The 26,986-nt window shown below is 34.0% G+C and overlaps 1 protein-coding gene across 1 annotated transcript in view; it reads left to right on the forward strand.

Moving 5' to 3' along the window:
• Positions 1-26,410, forward strand: part of LOC119638473 (box A-binding factor) — a 44,369-nt gene extending 17,959 nt beyond the window's left edge. Inside the window, exons 3-17 of the mRNA XM_038035276.1 lie at positions 13,811-14,361; positions 16,148-16,218; positions 19,039-19,234; positions 19,306-19,598; positions 19,700-20,613; positions 21,032-21,184; positions 21,258-21,559; positions 21,627-22,254; positions 22,854-23,059; positions 23,113-23,256; positions 23,330-23,510; positions 23,569-23,685; positions 23,755-23,878; positions 23,952-24,103; positions 26,120-26,410. Of these exons, the coding sequence (XP_037891204.1) occupies positions 13,811-14,361; positions 16,148-16,218; positions 19,039-19,234; positions 19,306-19,598; positions 19,700-20,613; positions 21,032-21,184; positions 21,258-21,559; positions 21,627-22,254; positions 22,854-23,059; positions 23,113-23,256; positions 23,330-23,510; positions 23,569-23,685; positions 23,755-23,878; positions 23,952-24,103; positions 26,120-26,344 (4,257 nt within the window). The 3' untranslated portion in view covers positions 26,345-26,410. The remainder of the gene's footprint in view (positions 1-13,810; positions 14,362-16,147; positions 16,219-19,038; positions 19,235-19,305; positions 19,599-19,699; positions 20,614-21,031; positions 21,185-21,257; positions 21,560-21,626; positions 22,255-22,853; positions 23,060-23,112; positions 23,257-23,329; positions 23,511-23,568; positions 23,686-23,754; positions 23,879-23,951; positions 24,104-26,119) is intronic.
• Positions 26,411-26,986: the final 576 nt, after the last annotated feature.

Raw genomic sequence — 26,986 nt, forward strand, 5'->3', positions numbered from 1 at the left:
GTGTGTGTGTGTGTGTGTGTGTGTGTGTGTGTGTGTGTGTGTGTGTGTGCGCTTTTGCGCCTTATGAATGTGTGTAATTTCGTTTACTTTGATGGATAAATTGAAATTGTCTATTAATAAATGATGAGCTTTATGCTATGCAGTCTCAGAAGCTTATGTCTTCTCTTTACAAAGCAAGTAAGAACAAAAACAAGTAAGAAAATTGCATACGATCGTGACCGAATGTTTTATATCCATTACCGTTATCGTAAAAATGTCTTAAAAAAAAAGGGAAAAGAACTAAATTTTCAACGCACACAGTACAATATATAGGATGAGCTCGGTTACTCTTTTAGCCCCATTTTCAGAATAAAATATAAATTTATATGATGTCGGTGTTGTCCTTTATGAGTAGAAAGCAAACAACACAGTTTTTACTGCATAGGCGTCCTTTGACCGATCCGGGCCATTTACATATTCTTTTGCAAATGCCGCTCTATTTGGCAGGCGAACAGACGGACATGCTTAGCTGAATTCTGAATTTGAAACCGGCTATGTATTTATATACTCTATAGGATTTTTGAAACTTGCTTCTCCGTGTTATTGAAAAAGAAACAAATTAAATTTTGATACACTATAATATTGGGTAGGCTTGACCGATTTTTTTCATGTTTGTAAATGTATAATGGCAGCGCTCATAGAATATACCGTAAAGTTTTTATATATTTATCTGTTGCAGTTTATGAGTAATGATCAGAAAAATCATTTTTTATTCTTTTTGAGAAACTGAGGTGTTCTCAGTTAACATGATCGTATGGAGGCGTCCTGGGACCGATTTGGCATGTTTTAAATATCAACCTGCGTGCAAGAACTTTCAATATTTCTGCCAAGATCAAAGTTGATTGGTTAGTTTTGCTGTTTAAACGTGTAAAATCGGCATTACAGTGACAGACAGACGGACATGCTTAAATCGATTCAGATCGGTTTCTGCAACTTTTTTATGGGTATGCGGTTTCTGTAGCTTTCCTTCTGGGTGTTGCAAAGGCGCTATCTAGTCGACTGATTATTGGTAAATCGAAAAAAATTCTTCGAAACATTCAAGGTTGAAAATAATTGAAGACTTAGATATTTCATTTTATACGCTAATAAAGTATCAGTTTTGAACCGTGTACATAAGACCGGATTGGGGAAAATTTCGATATTAGGATAGCCATAGTAATTAACAGTGAAGCGAGAGGAGTAATAGGGGAAAGTGCTGGTGAAAGCGCTGGATGGAAAATATATAGACTTCCATTATGCCTAATCACAAGCACACATTCCTAATGGCTCGGTAAATATTGGCAGTCCTTGCTTGGAGATTGTAAAGCACTCACCTCACGGAGCACACTTTGTTTTATTCGACTTTCTTTTGTTTTGTTGCGGGTAAAAATGACTTAGTTCAGAGTTTCGTGTTGAAATTCCAGTCATTGTATAAAAGAAAGTGGGAAAAGATCATTGATCGAAGTACTACATACGACCAACTCTTTTTTTTCAATCGTAGATACGCTCCTTAGTAAACCGTGTAAAAAATCGTATAAAAAATTCATGCAAAATATGGTAAATTTAGGGACTATATTGTGCAACTTTGAAAAATCGTGTAAAATGAAATAACTCTTAAACGTTTTCCCAAAAAACCGTGCAAAAAAAGTAATTATAAAAATCTGGACTGGACCATGAAAAATGCTATCATCAGCAAATATGTCAGATATGTCTAGCACTGCCTACCAAGCCATTGTCAATATGTGAGTACAAAAAGTTCGTATAAAAAAATTTATTTCTTATGGGCGAAGCATGTTATTTCAAATCGTGTAAAAAAAGTGATCGATGTATTAAGTAATAGCTTAGAAAAGAGTTTATTTAGAACATGAAAGAAATGTATTTGAATTTTCGTGAAAAAACGCTACGAACTTTTTTCCGGATCTCCCTTCAATCAAACTCTTTTTCAAAATTCTCTTAGTCACCGATTGTGTTATGCAAAAAAAAAAAAAAAGAACAGTTTTTTTTAACATTTCAAATAAGTGCAAAAATACAAGCAATAAAGTTTTTTTTTTTTATTTACTTATAATATTTAATTTTTTTTTTTATTATTTTTTTAATAAGCAAGAATACGAAAGGTGTGTATATATAAAAGCTATTATATATTGTATAATTTTATTGCATTAGTAGTTATGTACATATAATATGGGTTATGTGAGTACATACATATATGAATTTTTTGTTATTTTTGCGGTTTTGAGATTGCATGAAGCGCCACAGTGAACAAACATTTGGGGTAAATTGTACTTTCAATTTTAAATTCATTTAATGAAATGAACGTGGGTGTGCGTGAAGTTTAATCGCACATATATAAGTTTGTATGCGAATATATACGTATACATATATATATATATGTAGATAGATAAGCATTATCATTTCATTTTCATATTTAATATCAAAAGATTACTCGCTTATAAATGCTTACGAAGAAGAAGAAGAATAAGAAGCAAAAAAGCACTTTATTCGATTAATGATATGAATAATGATGTTGTAAATATGCTCTGATAATATTATTATTATTAATATTGTTATTACTTATAAGCATTAATGACACTTGACGTTAATTTAACGGTATTGCTGATGATGACCTACTTGAAAAAATATTATATTAATACTCATTGTTATTTCTTGCTTAGTTAATATACAAAAATTAATAATTAAGTAAATGAGGTTTCTTTAGTATTTTTTTATACTTGGGCATATTTTGAAATTTCTTTTGCACCATCAAAAAGTAAATACATTCCGTAAGCGGTTTTATTACAAACAATTAAGAAAATTATATCAAGTTGTGAACGAATCCTTCACACCAATTATGTTTAACAAAAAAAATAAATAAATAAATAAATAAATAAATGAATAAACGATAGAAGTAAACTTCATTACATTATACATATATATATATATATATACATACATATAACATCTAACTTGAATAATCTATGCTATAGCGTGAGCATAGCTGATTTTTTCAATATTTGGAAGCTATTATCGCTACATCTTCTTCATGATGCGAGTAATGACTCACATGTATGAAAAACTCAGAAACGAGAATTGGTGCCAGCCTCTATTGCAATGTGGGCGTAGAAGTCCACTTTAACCGATTTAGCAAACCTTTTCAATTTTTAAAGAGTATATATATATGCAAGTATTTTATCGCTATAAACATTTTATGATATGAGTAACGAGTTAAAAAGCTCAGAAGAGAGAGTTGGCATCAGTTAACCTTGCATTATAGGTGTGTCCTTTGGAAGATTTCGCCCCTTTTCAACGGCAACTTGCGTGCAGGAGCATTCCAATGCTTTTAGGAAATTTGAAGTTGATATCTTCATTGTGGCGAACGCATATAGGCATATGGAAGATCGGACAGACAGGCATGTTCAAATCGATTCAGAATTTGATGCGAATAATACATATTTTATTTGGGCCTTCCTTCCCTTGCGTAAAGAAACAATTCATGGGCATGGTAGAGTTTTTCGATTTTTCTACAGGGATTATAGAACGGCCTACAAAAATATATTTGTAATGCTTCTCAAGACAATGGCTTTGCAGGCATACCCTTTTATCGATTTGGTTCATTTTTAACATCAACCTGTTTGCAAGAACATTTGAAGTCGATATCTTCGTTGCGGCGAACGGAAGAATGCTGCGCATATAGTCGGACGTGAGTTCGGATAGACAAAATCGATTCGGAATATGAGTTTGTTGATGGATTAGGAGTAATCTATTCCTTCTCTTCCTGACATTGTAAAGATTTTGATAAAGAAAATTCCATTTCAATACCTTATGGTATTTAATGGGCATGGCTGAGTTTTTTCATTTTTTAATAGGAACTGTAGGATGGTTCCAAAAGTACACGTGGACAGTTTTATAGTATGATCTTGTGGTTTGTGAGGGACGATCTTTTTTTTTCGTTTTTCAAAACAGGTACGTCATTGTGGGCATGTCCTTAAAACGATTTGGTTGCCTGCAAGAGCTTTCAATGTTTTTCCTAAATTTGAAGATTTTGATATCTTCATTTTTATGGCGAGGAGAATGCAACTAACGTGTGCAAGGATAAACAAACTAACGCTAAGCGAACAACGCTTAGATCGATGCGGAATTTAGTACGATTTACTACGATTTTCTATACTTTGTAGAATGCCCGAATCTTCTTTCTCAGTGTCACAAATGTTTGGAAAAATTTAATATACCACCTTTTTTCGTCTATAGATATAAGAGAAAAGAGTAGAGAGAAAGTTAATTAAAATTAGTGGATGTGTACAAACACGCCATACGTACATGTATGGATATTAAAATATTTTCAATGACTTTTCAAGTACTGTGTAAATGCATTCAATTTTTTCTAAATGTAAATAACACGAAAGCCGCTTGATGTACATGTAGTACATAATCCGGCAATGTTGACTGACCTATACTCATCAAAATATAATTTAATGGAATAGAAATGAGGTATTTTCTGGGCGGTGAACCGAACTGCCCTCAATAGCGTAGCGTTCGTCTTTGGGTCAAAACATGTTGCAGCAATTAATTTTCTTTTTCGCACAAAATTTAATACGGATTCTTTGATTCAGTTTTTTCGATAGCAAACAATCGCCCGGCACACCAAACCACGTCTAACCTTTATCTCTATCAAAAACAAACTGCAATATGCAAAATGGTTGATAAAGGCAACATATGTTGCCGGCATGTGCACGTACACAGCTCACGAAATCACGAAAGAATGAGGCCGATGATGTGATTTTAATACTTCAGTAATTAATATGAAGATTAAGTCATGTCATAAAACAAAAGGTAAAGGATCAAGGATTGATTAATGTTAATATATCTCTTGGAAAAAAAAAAAAAACAAGTAAGAAAGATATATATTCAGCAGAGGCCGAATTTCGCATACCCACCACTATGCTTTACTCATTTTACTCTTCACCTTTTTTTGTTTGATACACAGCTCACGAAAGGAAAAATTAATCCACCAGGTCGTAATGTCTACCATATTTATTTAAGAGCTAAGCCTTTTTAGGCATTTTCATTTGAGCAACTTGCAAAATAGTTTTAAACTTTCTTTCATAAGCATAAAACCTTAAAAAAAGTGAAAAAAAATAAAATTTAATCGCTTGTAACTTTGCGTGGGCAAGGCCACTTTTTTCCATTTCTGCACGTAGAGAGGGTAGTGTTTTTCATTAAAGGAAATTTTAGCCTTCTAATTTTAATAATTTCCGAGTAACGTTCAAAAATCTACAAATTTTTAGTAAAAAAGCCGAGTTGCGTTTAGTTTACGCTCCGCTCTGGGTTTCTGCTCTGATCAATTTGGCCCATTTTCAATAACAATCTGCGTGCAAAAATTTCCAATGTTTCGCACCAAATTTTTTATTTTTGCGACCAGGAAAGTGCCAACAACCAATACCACATAGACGGATTGACTGTTATAAAGAAAAACGTCCCTCCCTCAGTGGCGTGTATAAAAAAGAAGAAATTTCTTATTCAAAGGCCATTGCCATGTAGTGTTCTTATAAGACTCTTTAAGATTATTAAAGAAGTAACTTTGAATATGACGAGTAAGTTAATCGGGTTATCAATGGCTTATGAATTCTCATTATGCAAGTGATTCATACATAAACGAACCAAAGTAATTGTGATTCCTTTTTATATAAACAAACTAAGCTCAATTTCCAGAATTAGGATTAATTTTGAATTCTCTTGCAAGTATAACCTACCACACTACTACTACTGACTATTATATCGAAACGGACAGCAACATTTTCAATAAATAAATAAATAAATAGATAAATGACTAATGTAAATTACGACGATCCGCTAAAGCTAATAAAACTGTAAATATGATAAAGAGACGACGATCGCATTAATAGAACATGTTTTAAAGAATACATACATACATACTGTCTGCAAAACACTCCTGCTTACTCTTTTTTTCGAAAACTGCAACCTAAATATTATTGAATGAACATTTCCTTTTGATAGTTTTTGCTCTCTTGGCTATCATTAATTTTTCTTAATTGCAATAATTATTAAAAAAATGTACGTTCATAAATAATTTGTTATAATCGTCCGTTGAGTAGTTGAGTAAACTAATAGTTTTGATATTTATAACATTAAAAAATACTTTATATTCGTGTGTTCGCGCCTATATACATCTATATATATATATACATATATATATATATATATATATATATATATATATAAATGGTAATTAATATCGCAAGTGTATGCGATGTATGTATGCATATATTATAAGAAAGATTTCAACATGCATCATGTAATCATATGTATGCATATAAATATGATTTCTATTTATTTGTGAAATTTTGTGGTTCTACAGCTTTTGATCAAACAGACAGCCAGGCAGGCAGGCGAGCATTCTTCGTTGCCAGCTAAAGTACGCATCAGCTGATAAAACATATTACTTTCCATTTGTGGTTTTTATTTTTTTTTATCTTTGCCACACTACATATAGACACACACCCGCACAATACAAAATACTATAAATACACAATAGTTATCAGAAATATTAGAAAATAAAATAAAAAAAAATTTGTTCGAATATTTATGTGCATTATTCTCAAAAGCCAAAAAGAATAGGAAATGAAGGTCGTTTAACACACATGTGTACATAGTGCATAGTGCTTTCGCATATCAATGCATGTTTACTTATTGTTACTAACATATTTTACTCTCAGTCTAAAAAACAATTTATATATATAGTATTTCCATCTCTTTCTCATGTTAATGTTACTCTCACTACCTTTCTCTCTCTCTCTCTCTCTCTATCTCTCTCTCACACACTGTTATTTTTGTTTATGAAATCTTTTTTAGAGACGATGATAACAATAGTGTCGATGTAAAATAGTTTTTACTGAAATAAATTTCTATTCTCTGTTTAGCTGCATATATATGCACTGGCTTATGATAAAGAACTTTTTTTCTTTTTGTTTTCTTTTTTTTTTGTACACTTATTCTTTGATTTACGCGGTAAATGCGATCTTCGAGAAGTATTGTGAACTGAAACCGCAAAAGTTAATATACAATCGTTCAACCCTTAAATACATGACTTTTTACAAAAAAAAAATTTTTTTTCAATCAACCAAAAAAATGGGCATAGTTAATCGGGAAGAGAGAGCAAAAAAAAAACACATAAGAATTTCTTTTTAAATTTAAATTTTTACATCATCATGAACAACTGCTCCTTGAGCTCTACAAATTCACTGCGTATAATGATATAATACTTCAAACACACACACAAACACACAAAACACAAAAGTCCAGGAAACAACCATTTTTAGCTTTTAAACATAAGGGAAGATTGCGTTTGTCACATGACCACTGTGAGATGATCTTACATAGTGACACGTGGGTCAGTGACCAATGCGCACGCCTTTCTGTGATATCCATAGACGGCAAAGAATGAAATGACTCTATAGGTTTTTTCGCCTGTAAGCTCTATCCTAATAAGGCATTAGCAGGCCGATCTCTTTTATTGCCGTTTATATCAGATGCCACATTACAACAAGCATCAGCCAAATAATTGCTGTTCCGGTCCAGATTTGAAAGTTATTTGTTTGGGATTCCCTTGGCGATGGAATTTTTTTCATAAGTATCCATGAATTTAGTGCGGCAAGGTCCAATATATGATAGCATAGGCTATGAGGCTTTTGACTTTTATACAATAGCGACCTAAGTAGCTATTCATCAAGTCCACTCCTCCCATGGGCATGTTATACCCTCGGCCCATTGTTCAACAAGAGATATCGATCTCTTGCTTTAGTCGCTTATCACATCGATAGGCTACGGATTGTGAGCCGATATAAGTAGACAAAGTCACAATCTTGTTGTTGTCCGTAGACAAAATTCAACCACACCGTAGATCAAAAGTCAACATCGTCATGGTATGAAATTTTTTCCTCATAAGTTCCCCTAGGAATCGTTGTCTTTAGTAGATCCTTCTTGTCCGGTAGTCTACAAGTAGGCGATCTATTCTGTCGTACAATTCCGACACAAAGAAACTCTGTGAGAAATTCTTTGCTCATAAAGCGAGGGATGGGTGTATTAAGCTTAGATGTTTGAAAACATAGGAAAGGCGTTGATATCATATTTAGTTGCATTCCTATCGCTTTTTGTATGCAGAAAACGCGTTCGTAAGATGTCAGGGTGAACAGCGGTCATACCGATTGCAGCAGCGTATGGATGTCATGTTTCTTAAGATTGTTATAATGTTTTGCCTGCAAGCAAATCTGAGTTGTGATGGCTGGGTTAATAAAGAAAATACATTATATTTCTATTGTGTTATTATGACATTATGACATTACTTGGATTTTCAATTCACGAGCAACTCATGCCAAAGCAAAACAAAGAAACAAATGTGCCCTTAAACGAAGGGTCCAGGAATTTGAATTCCGAACGAGACAATACGGAAAAAAGAACACTCGTGCAGTGAGTGACTTTACAATAAGTGATCGAAGACAAGTAAGTCACTTAAAATGGTATAATGAATGAAAGGCCACAAAAGAGCAACGAAAGGTATAATACAACTAAATCCAATTAAACTATCCCAGAGGACTCTCTCTTTAATAAACATTTGGTTTTTCCATTAAAAGGAGGATAAACTCATTTTGAATTCCAATACTCAGTAGTCCAATTTCTTCCTATAAGATGGCGCAAGTTTTCCGATTATCAATTGGTCAAAAAAGAAACAAGCATTATTAGTGCAGAGAAAATTAAAAATCCGATTAAAGCGATTTTAGTAGAGCTAGTGGAAGCATTTTGGTCATGTTCCCATCACCTATCCATCCGCCACCTGTATGAATGTATGTATTTATGTGTGTGTGTTAGGTGGCTGCATGTATTTTGATCATCGACATCTATTGGTAAAAATAATTATGTTTCACTTTAATTGAAATTTTCATATACCGCACAAAAAAAATCGCATAAAAAAAATCGTACAAATAAAAAATTGCACAAAAAAGACTGTGGATAAATACACTTTCACTTTTTCAGCCTTGTATTTGACATAGTAAAAAGACCTTTTTATACTACGTTTCAATTAATTAAGGTAAAGTCGTATTTTTTTATAATGTTTAAAAAAAAATTCTAAAAAAGTCGTCCTATTTTAACAAAATTTTGCTTCAAATCTCTCCGACACTCCATTTAACAAAGCACTGGTATTATTTTATTTTGGTTTATGTCTTTGCTAGTTAAATTGAAATATAACTTCACACCCTTATCAATTGCACGACTTATTGGACGAAAAACTAGCTCAAACTCTCAAAAAACTTTCGAACAGCGTAGCAATTGGCGAATCCACGGCGAAAGAAGAGACAGTAACTATCATACGAATTAATTGAAAATGCCATTTGGGACCATTTCAACGTCACAATTTTATTGCTCGCTAAGCTGAAAAAAGGAGAGTTTTCTGTGGCAGAGTATTCTGACTGGCGACAAAGCGTGGATCTGCTAAAACAATCCCAAGCAAAAAAGTTTTGAGTTTGTCCAGGAGAGGCAACCACATCAACAACAAAACGGAATACTCATGGCCACGATGCAGTGGCTGTGCATATGATGGGATTAGGAAGGTGTAGTGTATTACGAAGTGTTAAAACCGAATAAAACTGTTACTGCAGATGTCTGCCGAAATGAATTGAGCAAATAGACCGATGTATTATTGCAAGACAGATCGGGAATAGTCGTCAGCAGACGTAAAATCCTTGTGCATGACAAAGACCGGCTGCACGTTGCAGGAATTATCGGGGTGGCACTGTTGCGGCTTTTGCGCCTTCGGTTCCATCACAAGACAAAGAGCCTTCTAATTACCACTTGCCCAGATCGATGAAGCATGACTTGACCGGTTTCGAAATGCTGAAAAAGTGTGAAAATGGGCCGCTGCCAAACCAATATCGTTCTTCCAACGCGGTATCGCTATATTGCCAGACGAATGAAAAACACTTGTAGAAAAATCATGGAAAATATTTTGATTAACATATATTTTACGAATTTTTCTCAGTAAATGCTTTTTTCAAGAGAATAATTGATCGTAATACATGCAAGAATCGATTGCATTAAGAGGAGAGTAGCTCGGAATTCCTTTTCTTCGCTTTGTTGTGTCAATACTATGTGAATATTTTTTCGACTCTCTCAATACAGTGATCATATTAAATGACTGCCATTTTCCGCCATTTTTATTATTGTCATTAACGTTGGAAATCGACATGGCAACTCTATCCCAAATTATATGTTTACATTTTAGGACATGTATGAAAAATATCTCTCAGACTATAATTTCCTGGACGTTCACAAAAGTGGGAGAAGAGAGCATGTTTGGGAAGAGTTACTTTGGCCCTTTAATGCGAAGAAAATTAGCACTGGAAAGCTGGAGGGCATCTCTATGCTATATGCTAATAACCTGAACAGTCAAACTTTACAAATTATATTCGAACTCTTAGTCCCTACATTCAAATATCGGAAACGTATCGTACGCCCTTTTTGCTTTTACATCCTACGAAAGCATCGCAGAAACCTTGCCGGCCGACAACGGTTAAAATACGATTCTATTACAACTTGAATGAAAAAAAAAAAGAATGATTTACCTTCATTTCCTTTCATACTACCATAAAATGCACTCTGCTGCATGTGTGTCCATGTGCATGTATTATGTAAAAAGTTCAAGGTTACGTTACTCAGTTGGCGTCTTTTCCCCTCTCCATCATCATAATCTATCTATCCTATCATACATACTTGCTTATGTTTTGCTTTTCTCTCTGTTTATTCTGTTTTTAAATCAACGTTGTATCACTGCTTCATCATGACCTTCGCACAAAATAATATTTTTAAACAAGAAGAAAAAAAAAAAAAACCAAAAAAATTTTGTAAAAAGTGAAATGATTTTAATCGATAAAACGGCCGTACATACATACTTACACACGCATAGAGAGGAACGGAAGGGTGGTGTAATGCTGCATATTATGTTGTAATATGAGACGAAAAATATAAATTCATTATTTCCATAACTAAGAAGCATTCTAATAAAATGCATCTCTGCATGTATGCGTATGTATTGCATTTATGTGGAAAATATGCCATAAATGCTCAAATCATATCTCGACGTTTGTAACAAGAATCACTTTGAGAAAATTTGATTTGTAATTCACTTCCGCTCAAAGTCATATATTTTTCTTTTGCATTGATGTTATGTTAAAGAAATTAAATAACTTAACGAAAAATGAAAGCCAAAATTAGGTTATGTCAATAAATTTTAAAAATAAATTTTTGAATTTGATTTTTAAAACTTTTGTGAAAGAGCCTTTGCGGGATGCTGGGGCCCCATGCTCAAAAGAAATATAAGAATACTAATGGAAATACCATTGCTGATATATTAATGGTCGTTCTCTGATTACTGTTGAACGACAAGTAGTATGTAGTCTGCCCGTGACAATGGCGTCAGATAAGCATATATAATATATTCATAATACACCCATAGCGGCCTCGGGCGGAATCTCATTTGACTAAAACTATCAAAACTTTGGTAAAAATAACCCTAAAAGGCGAATACGAATTTATTTAGCTTGTGTGAAAGATATTTTTCAGATAAATTCACGTGATATAGATAAATATCGTTTGAAAGATATTTTTCAGATAAATTCACGTGATATAGATAAATATCGTTTGAAAGATATTTTTCAGATAAATTCACGTGATATAGATAAATATCATTTGAAAGATATTTTTCAGATAAATTCACGTGATATAGATGAATATCGTTGGAATTGTTTTGGTATGGTATATACCAGAGTCTCTAACTTGACTATTTGCCCATAGTCGATGTGTGCTATCATAACAAATTTCAAAAAATTATTAAAAATAGTTCCAAAAAAGTTTGAAAAAATTTGAATATATTTAGCTTGTTTGAGTGATATTTTCATATAGAGAGACATTCACAATAATAATAGGTTAATGCATAATTATCAAGCGTTTCCAAATAGCATAAGTAACAAAGTTGTATTTGTCGTGTGCCGAAACTCGCTTACTCACCACTATGCTCTTCGTATTATAGTCGCCAAATTCTTCTATTTGATGCCCATATCGCTGGCATTACTGAAACAAAAAAAATTAATCCACTAAGCCGCTGTGTCTACCGTATCCATTTTTGGGCGGATAATATCGCTCCATTTCAAAAATATACAAAATAGTTTTAAGCATTCAGTCGTGTTTGCCTTATGATAAAAATTCGCATAAAGCCTCAAAGTGAAAAAAAAAAAAAATTCAATTAATTGTACCTTTGTGCGGGCATGGGCGATTTTTCAATTTTTGCACTTAAAGGCTAAAGTATCTAGTGAAGTAAATGTGGAAAATTTTAGCTTTCGAACTAAAGTAAAGAGCAAAAGCTCACAAATTTTTGTTAAGAAATACGGGGCTGCGTTCAGTTTACTTTCCACTACGGGCTTCTTCTCTGATCAATTTGGTCCATTGTCCATAACAACCTGCGCGCCAAAAAACATCCAAATTTGAAGTCAATATTTTTATTTTTGCGACCGGGAGGGTGCCAACAACAAACACCACACAGACGGACAGACATGACCTAATTCAGAATTTCATGCTGATCACGCATACATATATTCTATACGGTCCGTTAAGCTTCCTTTTGTGTATTACATACATTATGAAAAAAAAAAAGAAAATGAGTATAAGGCCAGCCTTCAGTAGTGGGGTATAAAAATATGTCTTCTCAAATTGCTCATACAAATCGCATATAAAATCATCGTTGTCGCAAGTAACCACGTATTGGAAGCCATGCCCAGAAAGATAAAGGCTAGTACTAGCAAACATAAACTGCCTACAATGTGATTTTTCACCTTTGACTCTGGGGGTTTTCTAATCTGAACCGAAGTAGGTTTCCAAATCCAACTATATTATAATTCGAAGTGTGTAACAGAGCCTTGTTAAGGCGTTTGCACAGCTCTCTTAAGGATACGATAGGTGTCTTTCCTAGTTAGATTCGAATTTATCTTCACACTCTTATTTTATTCATACTTTAAAAATTTTTGCAAAAAAATAATAATGAAATTCTTATGACATATTTAAGAGACAAAAATCACAAAAAAGAAAATAAAAAAAATTAAAAAAAAGGGGAAATTGCATATGTGTAGCATATAAAAATCAATTTCGCAACTATTCACCTCTGCTACTTGATAAAATGTCATCGCTTAGGAGATGAAACAACTAATGCATCTAAGTATCATAACGGAGATGCTTTAATGCAAGAGAAAATTTTATCTTCGAAACATGTTTTTTTAGACTTACATAAAAGCATTAAATTTTTGCCTAGGGAATAACACTCTACATGCCACAGGTGCAATTTCAAGCGGCATCAAAAGAGAGCAGTAGAGCAGTAGAGCAGAGTAGATAGTAATAAATTCAAAGACATATCAATGTTCCTCAGTTGATGTTGATTTTCGAAATGATTGTTTTAACGCATCGCTATGACATAAGATTTAATTTAAGCGCGTATTTACGCCAACAACATCTGGAACAGATGTGTATATCGTATCATCACATATTTATGTGTGTGATACGTGGTCATTAAACTATTTAAACAAAATCCAACATAAAAATATTCATTTTACTTAAATACATCTATGAATGCGAAACAGTCGGACGCATTCGCTAATCGTTTATTTGTATTTGTGTGTATATATTTCAAAATTTGGTTTAAACTAGAAAATAATTTCGCATAAATGTTTATCTACTTCAGGATGTACCAATTAAACGTACCGACTCATCGCAATGGTGGGAATTATTTGATACAAATACGCAACGTTTCTATTACTATAATGCTGCCTCACAAAAGACCGTCTGGCATCGGCCGATGAAATGTGACATCATACCATTAGCAAAATTGCAAACACTCAAACAGAATACAGATCCAAGCGATCGACGTGAAAGCAGTACACAAACGCAACATCAATTATTGTATCAACAGCAATTGCAACATCATGCACAACAACAACAGCAGCACCAGCACCAACAACAACAACAACCGCAACAATCGTCGCAACACTCATCACCGTCGATGCCGAAAATACGCTCCACATCGCAACGCAATAGCGGTGGCAGTGGTAGCGCAAGCTCTCAACATTTAACGCACAGTCATCTAACGAATACAACGGGTAGCGGTGGCAGTGGCAGCAGCAGTGTTGGTGTCATTAATAAGCGTGGTAGTGCTGGACTGCCGTTGTATGCTAGCTCAGAGGAAAAACTTGTAACCGATATATTGTCTAGTCCACGTGGGCGTCAAAGTTTTCGGTAAGTTGATATATTTAATTAATATGCTGCTGGTTTTACCCCCCTCTCTATCTCTCTCTTTTCTTCTTTGTCTCTATTTATCTACCTCCGGTTTATCATATCACTTGTATTAAACCCGTATGAAATTTTTATGTAAAACTTGACGACGCTACATGAATATAATAAATAAACAAAATCAAGTTACTATCACTATCACCTCGTAAGAGCATAACACTAATAAGATTCGCTTGTAACATTTACAAGGAGACATTTGCTAGCCTCGTTGTGGACTATAAAAATTTATTCACTTCTTTTTAGTGAGAAAGTTAATAAAATATATTCTTCAACGAAGTACCGAAAAGTACTCTTTGCAAGGGCTTGTAAAGCAGACATTGTAATGAAAACGTAAGGAACTGACATAATTTCGAAAAAATCGAAAATTTTATTAAAATCTTATCAATTAGCTCACCAGATACACGGTCTAAATGAAAAAGCGGTGAATTTGAGGTACCTATGTCCCTACGTCCGTTGCTTATTACCATTCTAAATGTCACAAGTTTTAAAATAGAAAGTTCTAACTTGGGCCATAAATGTTTAGCTATAGCTATTAAGGGCCAATAGCTCTTAAGGGCTAATAGTTCTCGCCCCAAAGGAATGAAAAGCAGCAAAGTTTTAATGCATTTTTAAAAGCCTGCAAAGTTTAGCACCCATATAAGATCTTAACCAATAGTAGTTGACTTTCAAATTATGTGCGTCCTTACGTCCGTTTCAAGTTTCAAGTCTTTAAGTCACAAATATTGTAAGAAGACATGGAATTATGTGGGTCTATGCGTCCGTTATTTATTCCAAGTCTACAATTCATAAATTTTGGGACAAAAAATTATCATTGGAGATATAAAAACAACTGATTGCATTAAGGCAATAATCTCCATAAAAAATGATTATGAAAAATGAACTTGAAATTTTTCTGCTTAACCGTACAAGACGATTCGATTGTTGGGTATCCAAAATACCATTTAAGACTTTATGAATTAAACCATGTCTTGCAGTTCGTCCCGTGGGCGCTTTAAAATAGTTATCTAATGCGCTAAATATATTGAAGATATGTCTTAAGCAGAATATAAATTTTATGTTTGTTATACCGATCACCAAAGGATGAGGGGGTATATTGATTTTGTCAAAACGTTTGCAACGCTCAGAAGGAAGCATCAGAGAGCCCACAAAGTATATATATCTTGTTGATCAGCATCGAATTTTAAATCGATTTAAGCATGTCCGTCTGTCCGTCTGTGTAATGAAGTCATTGACTTCAAATTTTCAAAAGAATTTGGAATTGAATTAAACTTTTCAAAGGAAACGCCTACAACGCCCACATATCTCTACGACAAAAACTTTTATTTAGAAAATAGAAGAAATCGACTGCGCCCACTCCATATTAAAGAACATGAGAATTTTATTCTTTTACTCCTTTTGTCTTTTTTTTTTGGGTTAAACGGCGACGGGGTATAAAAGATTCGCTCGCCACCGAATTTATTTTTCTTGCTTGTGTATTATTGTTTTTGGTTTTCTGGTTAATTTGAAAATTATTTTTATTTATTTTTTTCTGTTCACTGGTAATCTATGTTTTGCGAGACGGTTTACTTTATGCTTAGAATGTAAGTAAATTGTATATCTTCAGGGCACTTCGGTTTCGTATCATTTATTTTCTTCTTTGTTTCTTCTTTATATCTTTATATCTACTTTGCTTGTCATTCTATATTATATTTCTTCTTCTTATTCACGTATCCATTCTGCCTTTGAATTTTAGCATTGGCGCTGGTGATTCATCGCGTTCCATGGATATGCAGCAATACTCTTCGTCATCGAGACGATCGAAAGGTACGTATATATATGCATATATTTATTTACTGGTTGGTTATTTTTGTAGTTGTCTTCTTTCTAAATCGAGCATTTTATGCTGATTATGGTTGATTTTATTTTCTTCTTTTTGTACTAATCTTTATATATATATATTACTTCGTGGAAGTTGAAAGTTGAAACTTGTAAAAATAAGCATTTTTTAGAAAAAAAATCCATTAATAGTAACAAAGAAGTACAGTTAGAAATCGAAGTTGTATTCTATTTAAAAAAAAAAAAAAAAAAAATCGTTAAGCATAACCAATAAAATAATTACATCTGTATGTGCATTTAATTTTTGGTCAAATTTCATTTAGCATAACAAATGATGAAGGTACGTACAAACAAGTCAGAACATTATAGTCGGGCGAGGCCGACCATTAGGCCGACCCTACACAAAAGTAATACGAATAATACTAATCTATACATTAGTTTTGGTAACAATAATACCAACCAAAAATTAAACATTGTTTTCATGCGAAATTTTATGAAAGCCGCCCGATTGAAGGATGGCCGAAACATCACAAGATGCCATCGAAAAATTGCAAACTTAAGTTACTCTTTAAAAAATGTTATTATATAAAAAAGTAGAAATTCGATTTTTGCTCTCCATATGAGCGCTTGCTTCTCATGATAACCCCAATATATGTTGTTAGGGTGTAAAAAAAAAAATAGTCCTATGTGATCCAAATTCCTTACGGTTAATTTTTACTATTACGGACAAATTTTCATTATAAATAGCTAGAAAGGGCTTACTATTCATAAAAAGTATATTATATGGATTGGGTTCCGAAAAAATAGACCCACATACACTCTACTGAATTTTTATGTCAAACAAATTTTCATCATGTTTTACATTAACGAATAAGCCTATTTGGCATATATTTTGGAAAATTTTTTTATGTCAATAATTATATTAAATGCAGTAGTAGTAAATTCAGTGACGGAAGTGTTCCGCTATAGTGCTTTGTTATTTGGTTTTTCTTTATTCTTCTTTACAAAATTCGTAATACTTAGGAAAAGATTTAATTGTAAGAGTCAATTAAATAAAGAGATAATACGATTGAATCATTAACTGAATTGAGGGAAAGCACCGTTTCCCACATTCAGCATAAAACTCGGCTCCCTAAAGCAGAATAGCTTGTACTAATTAGTGAAGACTTTAAGTTTACACTCTTACATAAAGAAGATGAAATTTGACAAACGATTATGATAGTAGCAAAGTAAAGCTATTCCTTTGGAAATATCGATAAATACTTGTTTATACATCTTACTTTACATCCGCCACATGGATGAAATATTATTACGAAGATTCAAGTAAATCGAAAAAGGAATAGCACACAATTCTCTCTCTTTACATTTTTTTTTTTAACAAAAGTTAAAAAGAAAAATCATTTTTTGCACGTTTTTTTTTATTTTAACACGATTTTCAATATTCTACGATTTTTTTTTTTATAAATGCTTTTAATGAATTTTTCTGATGAATATTTATCTTCTTTTTTTTTTTTTTTTGTCTGATGTTTCTATGAATTTTTCATATTCACAAACACGCATTGCAGCTTCGCGTTATACTTTTCACAATTCAGTTAGATGCGTATACGGATTATGCACAAAGTAAAGGCGTACTGTACTTTTTACGCAATTTAGCTTGGTTTCTCAAAGCATAATTTATTATACCCTACACCGCTTGTAGTGCAGTGTATATGAAGTTAGTGCAGTCGTATATAACACGCAGAAGGGCTTAAGATAGATGCACCTTCTATTATACCGATCGATTCAGAATTATAATCTGAATTGATCTAACCCTCTCTGTCCACTTGTCTATCTGATGCCTTGTAATGATGTCCATGTAAATTTGTGTCCAAGATGCAGATCGCAATTGTACAGATATTTTGATGGAATTTGGTACACAGTGGTACTTTGGCCCAAGCGCAAACACTATGGCAAATAGTTCGGATCGGTCCACTGAAAAGTCATTATATGGAAAAAATTGCAATTTTCAAATTTCTCAGAAAAAGTGGGACCTGTCGTGTAAAAAGGGAATTGGGTATTTTCCACTTACACTATATAATTTGCTAAATATTTGAAATAATCATTCAACGCATAGTTGCTTTTTCTTAGTCTGAAGCGTTTCTACTATTTTCTTATTTAGCCAATATCTTTTTTTGCAGTGAGTTTTTGGGGCGCGTGTCTATTGTTTAAGAAGAGAATTGGGTGTATTCTATTCAGACGATAAAATATTTAAAGTAGGCCTTCAATACATTTTGAGATTGGATAAGTAAGTCGACTTATAAAGAACTGTATCTGGGAAAAGATCTTATTCGTAAAATTTCTCTTATCATTCGGCTTAGATTAAGTCGGAAAATCGGTCCGGTTGTTTTTAACCAAAACCATTCAAAAAATTTGTCAGTCCGTCTATCCTTTTTTCTATGTTATGAAGTTTGAGTCTACAGCTTTAAGTTGGATTACAATTTATTTTTTATCTAAGTTAGGGTATGTAACGATCGTCTTTTAGCTGAGCAGTTACAAAATGCCACCAAATCGTATAAAATTTTTATTTAGAATTTACATAAGATATGCGATAAGTACAGTGTGATTCATAAGACAAACATTCGATCTATATCGGCCTATGGTAAACGAATGTTTGTATAAAGCGCATTTTTTCCAAAACCAAGTTCAATATAATCGTTATTCCTGATCATTATACACATTAGCGACTTCTGTTACTTTGTTGTTTTAATTAAAAGCTTTGCTGTTATTTTACAATTGTAATAATTATATATATTTTTTTGTTAATTTTAGATTCCTGCAATCATTATAAAGAATCAGGTAAATCAAGTGATTCCAGTTTGTCAAGCATACATGGTTATCGTCGATTCAATGATGAACTCATAGGCGGCAATAATGTGGCAACAGTCCAGGGACCGAATAATGAAAGTTTACGTTTGGGTTCATTGCAAAAACATCGTAGTCGTAAAGAGGGCAACAGTGCTGGCAGGTAGACGTTCTTTTATAGGGTACATATGCATATATGAAAACTAAAAAAAATTACACATCATTTCCGCATAGCTTTGATATGCTGCAAGAGAACATTACTGGTTATGATCATCAATTGAAAGCAGCTCATCGTCAGCATATGTCAGCTGAGCATAATTCACCGACCATGCAGCAGCATCATCACACACCTCAACCAAAGAAGAAGATGTCACCGGATGCCGGTCAACAACAGCAACACCATCACCTACAGCACATACAACAATTTTCCCCTTATAATGCGCAGCAGCGTAATTTGGTTGGCATTAGCTTAGCTGGCAGTAAATCATCATCCGCAACACGACAGGCCATGGAATACGGAGGAACAGGTTGGATTGCTAAAAATAAATAAATAAATAAATATATAAAAATTCAAAGTGATATTTAAGGAAAATTGTTTTTCAATTGTTCTCATTTTTTTCACATTTAGAACGTGAACGCGATTATAAAGTCGTATTGGCACGTTCCGGCAGTTTTATGTCGTCCTCCATTAATCCGGCTGCAGCGGGGCACCATAGTAAATCATATCGTAAATCTGCTACCGAGGCTAATGGCAGCGTTGTTGGAAGTTCGCCTGGTGGCGGTAATAATGGCAATGGCGGAGCGGCTAGTGATGATTCCATGCATGAGAAATATTTCAAATCAGTGGAAAATACGCCGCTGTCACGCCGTCGCCATACTACCACAGCCAAGTGCTCCAGTGGTGCGGCTAGTGCCAGCAGTGGGCATGGTACTGGCGGTAGTGCTGGCAGTAATATGAAACACTCCAGCGATTCTTCGCCTCAAAGTCCCATTAGTCCCCATAGCAATAAAAGTAAACCGCTGAAAGGTACAACATCCACAACTGCTTTATTTACTGAACAACGAAGTAGCGGCGGTGGTGGTTGTGGTAGCGGTAGTGGTAGCAATGTCAATGTTGCTCCGTCAGCAATACTGCACTCTCCGGGTGGACATTCCATTACAGTCACTTCAACATCTAGTCATACTCATTATAAACAGGATGCCAGTTGCAATTTGGAGCTTCTCAATTTAGATCGTTTGTCATTAAGCAGTCGAGGTGGTGGTGAATGTGGCAAACCGTCTTCGCCGCATTTAAGTGATATTACAACAGCCGGCGTAATATCAACGCCAAATAATTTAATATCAAAAAATTTCCCCTCTTCGGATAATATCGGCATGATGACGCATTCTTCACGTGGCTCAAATGATTCGCGAGGCAAGCACAAACTAACCGGCAGCGGTTCATGGTCGCAACAGCAACAACAACAGCACAACATCGGTCATCATCAACAATCAACAGTACAAGATAATAGCAGATCTGTGCGTTACAAAACTGCAAATCTGGTAAGAGCGGATAGCATTAAGATGGAGAAACTAGATAGATAAGTAGATAGATAAGAGAGAAGATATGATGAAGTGACAATTTGTCGCCTTAATGAGGAGATTACAGATTAAGGAATAGAGAATTATAAGGTAAAGAAATAAGTGAACGGGTATAGTGAAGAGAGAGGAAAAGAAGGGAAGAGGAGAAGGTGCAAAAAGTAAATAAAAGAAAAGAGGGGAGAAAAACGGAAAAACTAATAAGATGATCAAAAAGAAATAGATAGAACACAAGAACAGAAAAAAAGCGAAAGCGAGGAAAAGTAGATACAATGAAAATTGACAGAAGGGCAATAAAAAATTCGGAAACCAAGTGAAGAAAAGATTTATTCAATATTTTGCAAATTTTTTTTGTTCTAACGTATTCGTTAATGATTTTCAGGATAAACATGGTCATCACTCGAATGAATTTTATACAGACGGTCAGCGGAAATCATCGCGTAAAACGCGAGATCATCATCACTTGTATGCCGACAATAGCGATGTAGAATACGACAACGGCAATATTTCACCTTTGTACAGCAACTGGGATACGGTAAAAAAAACAACAACAATATTAAAAATTTAATTTAATTTCGAGAATAACTTATTATTTGCTCAATTGTTAGGAAATGCAAGAACATCTGTTGCCCCTAAAACATTATATACTGGAGCAAGCTAAACTCTCCGGACGCTATGTGTTTGGTGATCCCATTGATTCCGATTCATATCATTCTGACAGTCAATCGGAACATTCATTATCTGGTCACGAGCCAGATAACGAAGATTCGGACGGCGGTTCAGATACCCATGGCGGTTATTTAGAGCACAATTATGGTATGATCGAAGACTATGCTAATATGGGTGATAGTGTATCTTATTATGCGTATCAGTATCCACCTTATGACGCTTTAGATCGAGAGGACATTATGTAGGTAGTCAGGACAAAAAAAAAACTTTTATTTTTTAAATGTTTTTTTTTTTTTGGTAAATTTTAGCTCGGATAATGTTGAAGCAGTTTTGGAAGGCATGGGTCCGGCCCCAGTTAGAGAAGCATCGGCTAGCCAAAAGTCGAATAATAAGCCACGTTGCCAGATCTCATTTTATGATACGGCCGTTACCAATAGTGCTGCACGTGTCCAAACTACTAACCAAAAGCAGCAACAGCATCAGCAAAACCAGCAACAACAATTGTATACGAACGCACCAATTTTACCACCAAGTCATACTCAACATCAGCAGCAGCAATTGCAAGTTGACGGCGGTGATAAAGCACAGAAACAATCGCAAACGTTACCGTCACCGAATCGCCAAATATCACGCTTAGCTCAAAACTCTACAAATAACGTTGACTCGGGGACGGGCATGGTTAGCGTACGTTTACCAATGCCTGGTCCGCACTATACTAAAGAAGAAAATGTAAATAGTGACAGTGGTGGAGTCAATGTTGCTCGGCGTCCTTTACCTCCTCCTAATCTCAAGCCAACCATACAACAAATCTTTCCACCTGCTGAACGTGCTCCACCGAATATTGCTACCACTCTGGCGTGCATGAAAGAATGTGATATTGAAAAATTTGCTGCAGACAATTTGAACCTTCATTCGAAGGGTATTTTTCGTAAGAAGGTAAAGTTACCTCTAAAACTGTAAATCAAAGTTTTATTTGTTTCCAACTGGCCTATGTTGCAATTATAGGAATCGATTATAACCTCAATTTTTTTCGCCACATTTAATATAACTTTTCGCATGAATGCATGGATTTTTCCTTGGAAGTTATGCAAAAACGCAAGACATTGTTGCACGAGTAAGTTCTCAGTGTTTTTTGGGTGCCAAATGCAAGAGAGCAAAAAAAAAAGTGAAAGATACTTACGCTTGAGACAACTTAGCTGCACGCGAAGTCATATGATTTCTGAGATTCTATTATTAATCTGTGGTTGCGGTCTTTGTCTGCTATGAGAAAAAAATTGTAGTTTTTACCAAGTTGTGAATTGATTATCAATACCTTTTGCTTATAGCTGGTCAAATTCTCTTCAAACTTTCCCTGATAATGTCCTTTTTTTTAACCAAAGGTTAATTATAAATATTTCGAAGAGAAGACTAAGCCAACTTTACCATTGCAAAGGCGTAGTAGAACAAGCTCTATTCTATTAGGCTATTCGATTGAACGCGTAAAATACAAGTTGAAACTAAGCGACTAATCATAAATTGTTTATCTTATACTCTAGTCTTCCGTACGCGATATGTTAAGTTGGACTTCGGAGGCTATCAGCCGTCCAATGCTGGCTTTGTCACGTGATAAAAATGATAAGAAAATTGCCATTGAATTATTTAAGTTGGTCCAAATTTATATGGGAGATCGTAAAGCGAGAGCAGGCATGAGTCTAAATTCGGTAGCCATTGACGTTATAACAGCAGCATTGCCACAACAACAGTAAGTTTCTACATCGCTTGTGACAATAACATTAATTCTCTACAAATCCTTAGATTACGTGATGAACTGTATGTGCAGTTATGTCGTCAAACTACTGAGAATCCTAAACGTGAATCGTTAATACGTGGCTGGGAATTAATGGCGATTTGTTTATCATTTGTACCACCGTCGCCCACATTCCAGCCAACTTTATTGAAGTAATTTTATCAATAGTATCAGTTTACAATGGTCGTTTAATGTTTTTCTTTCTGTTTGGTAATTTTTTCATAGCTATGTCAATCGGCATCGGGATCCTACGTTTGCTACCTCTTTTCCGGAGGTTGGCAAATGGCCTATACATGTGCAAATTTCTCATTACGCTACCGTATGTTGTAGACGTTTGGATCGTATAGGCAGTACGGGACGACGGCAGGCTAAAAAGCCCACCGAAGATGAGGTTGAACAAGCCAGGGTATACATCAATTTTTCAATAATTCTATCTTAAAATAATGTATTGCCCTCGATTACAGAATCAAATTTTGCGAAACAGCATGTTTGGCAATACGTTGGGCGAAGTTATGGATTTGCAAAAGGATAAATTTCCATTTCGTAAATTGCCATGGATACAAACTACTCTATCTGAGCATGTAAGAAAGAGACGAAATAAATATTTTCTATGCGCAATCAATCATTAATCAATGTTGTATATGTTGTAGGTTCTCATGCTTAATGGTAAACAAACGGAAGGTATATTTCGGGTTTCAGCTGATGTTGATGAAGTGAATTCGTTAAAGAATCGTTTAGATCGGTGGGAAGTTCCTGATTATAAAAATGCCATGGGTGCCTATAGCTACAGATGTTTACATGTTAAGCTTTTGCATTAAGTTTTACGTCTTTTTTTCTCTCATTCCAGATGCTCATGCACCTGCTAGTCTATTAAAATTATGGTATCGTGAACTTTATGATCCTTTAATACCTGATGAATTGTATGAGGAATGTGTAAATACCGAAGATGCGGATAAAGCAAAAGCTATTGTCGATAAATTACCCCAACTAAATAAATTAGTAAGTGTGGGCCAAGTAAGCGAGTTTTATTTAATATTATCTCGTAAAGTTCTATCAAACCAATCAGTTAGAACGAATTAACCTCTAGTAAATTCATGCAAATGCAATATTAAAAAAAAAAAAAAACAAGTAAAAAAGTTATATTCGGCGGGGGCCGAAACTCGCATAACCATACTTATGTTTTTCGCATTCCACTCTCCGTACTCTTTTATTTGATACCCATATCGCTGGTATTATTAAGGAAAAATTAATCGCGCTGTCTACCATATCTATTAATTTAAAATGACTCCAATTTTAGGCAGATAACATATCGTCAATTTAGAAGTTTACAAAATAGTTTTAAACTTTCGGTCTTGTTTGCGTTATGATAAATAAGCATAAAATCTCAAAAAAGTAAAACAAAAGCAAAATTTAATCACTTGTAACTTTGTGTCGGCATAGGTTATGTTTTCCATTTTTGGGCGGAAATAGTAGAGTGATTCGTAAAGTGAATGTGGAAATTATTAACCTTCTCACTTTTACACTTTCCGAGTAAAATGAGCAAAAATTCACAAATTTTTATTAAAAAAGCTGAGTTGCGTTCAGCTTACGCTCTACTACCGGCTTCTCCTCTGAGCAATTTGGTCCATTTTCAATACCAACCTGCGTGCAAAAACTTCCAATGTTCCCACCAAATTTGTATTCGATATCTTTATTTATGCAACCAGGAAAGTGCCAACAACAAACAGACGGACAGACGGATAGACATAGCTAAATCAACTCAGAAGAAGCTTCCTTACATACATGCATTATGAAAAAAAGATGAAAGGAGTATACCTCCATTTTACAGTGATGGGTATAAAAAAGAAAAGGTAAACATGAACATAGGTATAATTTTTTCGCAAGAGCCCTTTCAAATATTCAAATGGTATGTTATGACAAGACTATGCACCACTTGTGGTACAGGATGCATTAAGTTCGTGTGGACATATGAACAGGTCAGAGAGGCTTCAGTTGGACGCATCTTTTATTATACCGATCAATTCAGAATCATTTTCGAATTGATCTAAGCTTGTCTGTCGAGTTAAATGTGTATTCAACCTGCGGGTCGCGAATTTTTGAGGTTTTTTGATGAAATTCGTTACGGTTACGTGCTTTGACTCAGGAAAGGTGCAGACAATGGCTCGGATCGTTTCAGTTTTTTGGCCACTCCTCATATAATAACTTTTCAAAATCAGAAAAAGAAACTGAAATTTTCAAAATTTTGCGACAAAACACAATTAGTAATAAGTGCTTCGGCATTCCAAATTAGTACGAAAAATTTCCTTCGGTTGAAGCAATTTTTTGAATCTCTTGTCATATAATCATTTTTACGAAAACTGAATCTTTATATGGTAAAAAGATAAGTAATTTTTAACGTTTCCTGCTGAAAATTGGTTAATAATTGTAAATTTATAAAGAAGTCCACTTTGCCGAATTTGGACTACGTAGGTCTATTTTTAGGATAGGTTCTCAGAATTATATGCCATAGAGGCCTAAATTGTTAATATTTTATGACGAAAATTTGTTCATGATAGTAATTTGTATTGAAAATTGAGCGGAGCAAATTTAAAAAACACATGAGTCCATTTCTTGGATCCCACTGTATAAAAAATTTCTCATGAATAATAAGCCTTTCAGAAAAAGTTTTAATTTTTAATATACTATAATGAAACGTGGCCCATAGGGAATTTGGATCACGTAGGTCTCTTTTTTAGACCGTAACGTATATAGAGGTTATCATGGATATCAAAACCTTACATGAAGAGAAAGCCTATTTTTCTAGGTGTTTTAAGATAGACAGTGAAATATAGAACAATTTTTGGAAAGCCGATTAAGTCTGCTAGATTTCAATCATGTCGTGAGTTGTTTTGGCCATCCTCCTATATGCGCCCTTTCATGGACGTGATGTAGGGAATCTGATGGTAACTAGGTTCGCCTTGTATGACTGTAATGTTTTTACTCTATTTTTTTTTTTCTTTGTGATATATTTTACAGGTCTTAACTTATCTAATACATTTTCTCCAACAATTCTCGCATCCGGATGTTGTTAGTGCTACGAAAATGGATTCTTCCAACTTAGCCATGGTATTTGCACCAAATTGTTTGCGTTGCACGTCCGATGATCCCAAAGTGATATTAGAGAATGCACGCAAGGAAATGTCTTTTATGCGCACACTAATACAACATATGGATACAGCCCATGTCGTTAATCTTGTATGAAGCTTGAAAAATCGTACATCATCTCCATAAAGAGCTGCAACCAAAAAAAAAAAAGAAAAAAAAACATTTAATGGAAAATAAGAACATTTCTGAAAATCTCTTAAATAAAATAAACATAATCTCAGCTTAAATATGAAACAATAATAAGAAGAACAGCAACAAACAAAATTCTAAACAAGAAATAAAATTTATTTACATGCTTCAAAATTCCAACATAACACACACACACACACACACCCACACACACAAAAATATTTATACACACATACCTACGTATGTCAAGATAGAGATTAGAGGCAATGACTTGAAGAAGAAAGGGAAAAAAATGTATTAAGCCAGAGAGAGAGAGTTAATGGTATATATTTATCTTAAAAACAAAAGAAAAAAAAGACTTATCTATCAATTTTTCTGTCACACAAAATAATCTTTCTCTAATTATATTAATTAAATTATGCATATATTTTTAAAGTTTATATTTTATGATTATATAAGAAATGTGCTTGATTTTATTACATTTATAATGAGATTTCAATTAATTTGAAAAATCCTTTTAAAAGCTCTTTGTAATTATATATATTACTCTTATTTATATATATATACAAACATATATATGTATATAAAATTCTTCGCTTTGCTCAACTC

Source organism: Glossina fuscipes, unplaced genomic scaffold (genome assembly GCF_014805625.2).
Source record: "Glossina fuscipes isolate IAEA_lab_2018 unplaced genomic scaffold, Yale_Gfus_2 90, whole genome shotgun sequence".
Lineage (NCBI taxonomy): Eukaryota > Metazoa > Arthropoda > Insecta > Diptera > Glossinidae > Glossina > Glossina fuscipes.